Source organism: Trachymyrmex septentrionalis, unplaced genomic scaffold (assembly GCF_001594115.1).
Source record: "Trachymyrmex septentrionalis isolate Tsep2-gDNA-1 unplaced genomic scaffold, Tsep1.0 scaffold5, whole genome shotgun sequence".
NCBI classification, from domain to species: Eukaryota; Metazoa; Arthropoda; class Insecta; order Hymenoptera; family Formicidae; genus Trachymyrmex; species Trachymyrmex septentrionalis.
Window position 1 is genome coordinate 1,126,475 of NW_017305672.1, and position 4,725 is coordinate 1,131,199.

A 4,725-nucleotide genomic window follows, 5' to 3' on the forward strand; every position below is an offset into this window, starting at 1 on the left:
TCAGACATTAACATAACGAAAAAATCACAGAATAAAATCAATTATCGCAAATGATCGCATATTCGGAACATTCTCAGTTCGAGTAAGTCTTGATGTCGAATTCAACATTATTTCCGTACGATTGAACCGTAAAAAAATGTATTAAAAATATCTTAGTAAAGTTCTAGTTGATAAAAAGGATAAATTAAAAACCAAAAAAACGTAACACAAAAAAAAATTTTTTACGCATAAATAAAATAAAATAAAATACCGGGAATCTAATAAAAAATAATAAAAAAATTATGTAATAAAAACTCACCAGAATTCATATGTAAGAAATTCAAATTAGTGTGTCCAAAAAGGAATAAAAAACTTTTGAAATATATACAACAAGAAGGAACGCAGATGTGTAAGACAGACATTACGTGTCGATTATTATGTACGTTCAGTAATGCGGATCAACACAGACTGAGAGAGGAGACGGACTGTTAGTAACAGAAAGTCAAACTTTATTTATGATGGGAATATAAGCCTTGTGGAGGCCATCGGTGTCAGTTTGTAAATTGAGACCATTCTTTTGCTTTCTGATATTAAGCATCTCCGAAACCAAACGTCTCCGATAGCAGGACTCTTCATTCAAAATCACGACTTTATCCCATTTGAATTCGTGATCAAGCTGTCTCCTATGCTCAGTTACGACAGAACGAACAGAAGTGTTGTGTCTAATGTGATTGCGATGTTCAGCAATCTTGGTCTTTAATTTTCTACTCGTCTGTCCCACGTATGACGCGTCACAATTATTACATGAAATCTTGTAGACTACGTTGTTCTTCGATGTATGTGGACAAATATCTTTATGTACTTTGATGTATTTTTTCAATTTATTGGGACTACGGAAAGATACCCTGATGTCGTTTTTATTGAACCGTTTGAACTTTTCCGTGTGGAGAGGGATGAATGGAACCGTAAGCCAAGAAACAGATTCATTTGTCTCGACCTTGTCAGATAAACAAAAACTGAAGGTTAATGGAAAAAAATGTGGAATCAAGAATGAACTTTATAGCTCATAAAAACTCCTCTTTCGGGAGAGGACAATCACTGGAAATGAAATCCCATTGTTCATTAACACAGTCGACCGCTATCTCCATTGGAACATTCGTGAACGAAGACTTGACATCCAATGAAATTAATTTGTATTCATCTGTAATGTGTAACCCTTTTAATTTTTTATTAGACAATGACTATCCATTAACCTTCATTTTTGACACAATCAATCAACGAATAAAAAATTTAATTAAAAATAGACACATAACACATACTAGTTTGACTGACAAGGTCGAGACGAATGAATCTGTTTCTTGGCTTACGGTTCCATTCATCCCTTTCCACACGGAAAAGTTCAAACGTTTCAATAAAAACGACATCAGGGTATCTTTCCGTAGTCCCAATAAATTGAAAAAATACATCAAAGTACATAAATAATAACGATGTAAAGACTCTTAAATGTAAACGTAAATAATCAAACAAATACACGGCGAAAGAAGAGTCAGTAGATTACAAAGAGAAAAACAAAACATTTAATTAATTAAATTATTATGCGACGATACATGCGCACGGAACGGCATATATAAATGTGTAAATGTATAAACATGTGTAAAAATATAACAAGTTTCGGCTACAAGATTGAGCCCTCTTCAGATATAAAACGCAAAAGAGAAATAGACGATAAGTGAAAATTAAGTAAAAAACAAATCATGTCGCAATTAACATTAGACGTAAAGAAATAAAATTCAGATGGATCTCAAAAGTACGATTGAGTAATCAAGGTGTCCATTGTCCAAGCACAGATCGCTAGGCAAGACCGAAAAAAAAAGTTATGAGAAAAAAGACAGACTTTGACAATTAAAAACGCCGTTATACAGATAAAATAACAAACTCACCAGCAAACCCGAACAAATCAATGATCCCCCGCTTATGCACAGGTGAACCATATGTAAGCCGTAACACTCCGGCAATATTGTGCATGCCAGAGCTAGACATGTCGGCGTCGCTCACGACGTGACCGCTCGCTTAGACGGAATATAACGCACTGAGAGAGGAGAGGAGACGGGCCGACACAATCGAAAGTCATACTTTGTTTATTATCGGTATATACGCTTTATGGAGACTTTCGGTGTCAGTTTGTAGATTCAAACTATTTTTTTGTTTTTTGATATGTAACATTTCAGAGATTAGCCGCTTTCTGTAAGAAGGTTCTTCATCAAGGATCTGAACATCGTCCCATTGAAAATCATGATTGTAAAGAAGTCTATGCTCGGTGATAACGGAGCGGGTAGACGTTTTGTATCGAATGTGGTTACGGTGTTCCGCAATTCTGGTTTTTAGTTTTCTGCCCGTCTGCCCGACGTAAGATGCATCGCAATTATTGCATCGAATCTTGTAGACAACATTACTTTTTGATGTACGAGGACAAGTGTCCTTTTGGACTCTGATGTACTTGTTCATCTTGTTAGGGCTGTGGAAAGCTATTCTGATGTCGCCTTTATTTTTGCGTAATGCTCTAAATCTCTCCGTGTGAGACGGAACGAAGGGGACCGTAAGCCACGAGGTAGACTCTTTCGTAATATCATTCTCAGTTGTGACGTTATGCACGTTGTGAATTTTTTTGATTAAATTTTTTATTCTATGGTTCATGGTATCAAAAATAAAATCGAGTGGGTAGTCATTTAAAAGTAAGATATTAATAATGAAAGTTAAGTTTTTCGTGTGAAATCTACTGTCAGATAGTAAAAATGCTCTGTCAACTAACGAGAAGATGGTACCTTTTTTTTGTGTCAAAGGATGATTCGAATGAAAGTTCAGGAATCTACCTGAGAACGTTGGCTTACGGTACCAATCCAAATAACATTGATTTTCATTGACCAACACGGTAATATCCAGAAAATTTATCGCATTACCCCCCCTTTCCACGGTGAACTGTAAGCGCGGATGGAATGAATTAAAATGTTTTAATAACCTATCAATTTGTGAGGGATGTACCGCCGTACATATGTCGTCAACGTATCTGTAGTAAAATAATGTGTCAACGTTCGACGACCTCAAGGACACCGTCTCCAATCTCCTCATCACTAGGTCCGCTATTATGGGTGATATTGGAGAGCCCATGGGAGTGCCAAAGCATTGTCTGTAAAATACATCGTCGAAGGAAAAGAACGTGGAGTCTAAAACGAACTTTATTGCCCCCAAGAACTCTTTTTTAGGTAGGGAGCAATCTCTGGCAATAGCATGCCAATGTTCGTTTATGCAGTCAATCGCCAAATCAATTGGTACGTTCGTGAATAAAGAGGTGACATCTAGAGATATTAATTCATGTGCCCCTGTGAAATGTACATTCCTTAGTTTTTCGACTAATTCAAAACTATTCTTGATGTTGCTATCGGTTTTCGGAATGGTCTTAAATAATTTATTCTGTAAGAACGCAGCCAAAGAATATAGCGGACTGCCCATCGACGACACGATAATTCTTAAAGGACAGCCAGGTTTGTGTATCTTTGGCAGTCCATAGGCCCTCGGGAGAGACCCATCGCTGCAGTACAGCGCTCTGTACTCAGAGTCCCCAATATATCCTCCTGTTTTCCACCTTGTGAGCATAGATCTTAAAGCCGTCGTCAGTTTTTTTGTCGGATCTTTATTAATCTGGACGTACGTGTCCGAGTCCCCCAGTAACGTAATCATTTGGTCTTTGTACGCATCTCTGTCGATAGCAACAGTGACGTTGCCCTTGTCCGCACGCGTGAACACAATATTGGGATGCGCCGACAAGAACAACCGAGTTTCTGACTCCATCTTAGTTAACTGTTTGTGGACATCCAGAGTAAAGACAGGAGAAGAAATGATATTTTTTAGGATGGGAATAGACTGATTAATTATGTCCATTTTCTTGTCCAAAGGCATCCTCAATGTGCCACTCTCAATACCCTTAATGCAGTTAAAAATAATCTTGTTCTTATTATCGAAGGGGAGCGCAAAGTCTTCACCCAATTGTAAAAAACATTGAACATTGTTAGGAATATCGCACGAAGACAAGTTCAGGAACCAACCGTCTCTGACCGTGGACAGAGACGAAGGGACCTGTGACGGAAAGGAGTTAGGGAGTATGGAAATCATAGGATTGAGAGAACATTTATTTGGAAGAACAGAACTGTCGACGAAATACGGTGCTGGATTAAGAAAGCCGCGCCCCAAAGATCTACAAGTATTATCTAATGTTGAGCTAAGTGATTTACGGACGGAGTCAGAATTGTACTGTATGGGCGCGATCCTGACGATGGCTTGTTTCATTTTTTTATTGATCAACCACCGAAGTTTAGAATCAAGCCTGTTCTTTTCTTTGATGAAATATTGATTTGCCCTGTGTCCGTAGGAACTCATCACAAATGTGCGTCGGAAGATAGATTGAAAGGCAGCTCACAAAATGGAAAAGTAAATACCTATAACGGTCGATAATCCTATGTGAATCGCTCAGCTCCATCCTCAAGATCCTCTTTATCAGCGAGAATTGTTATATTTTTACACATGTTTATACATTTACACATTTATATATGCCGTTCCGTGCGCATGTATCGTCGCATAATAATTTAATTAATTAAATGTTTTGTTTTTCTCTTTGTAATCTACTGACTCTTCTTTCGCCGTGTATTTGTTTGATTAAAGTACATAAAGATATTTGTCCACATACATCGAAGA

At 37.5% G+C, this 4,725-nt stretch overlaps 1 protein-coding gene across 1 annotated transcript; it reads right to left on the reverse strand.

Moving 5' to 3' along the window:
- Positions 1 to 2,106: 2,106 nt before the first annotated feature.
- Positions 2,107 to 4,410, reverse strand: LOC108751543. Its single transcript, XM_018491779.1, has one exon. It carries the CDS (start codon positions 4,408 to 4,410, stop codon positions 2,107 to 2,109), a length of 2,304 nt encoding a protein of 767 aa, XP_018347281.1.
- Positions 4,411 to 4,725: the final 315 nt, after the last annotated feature.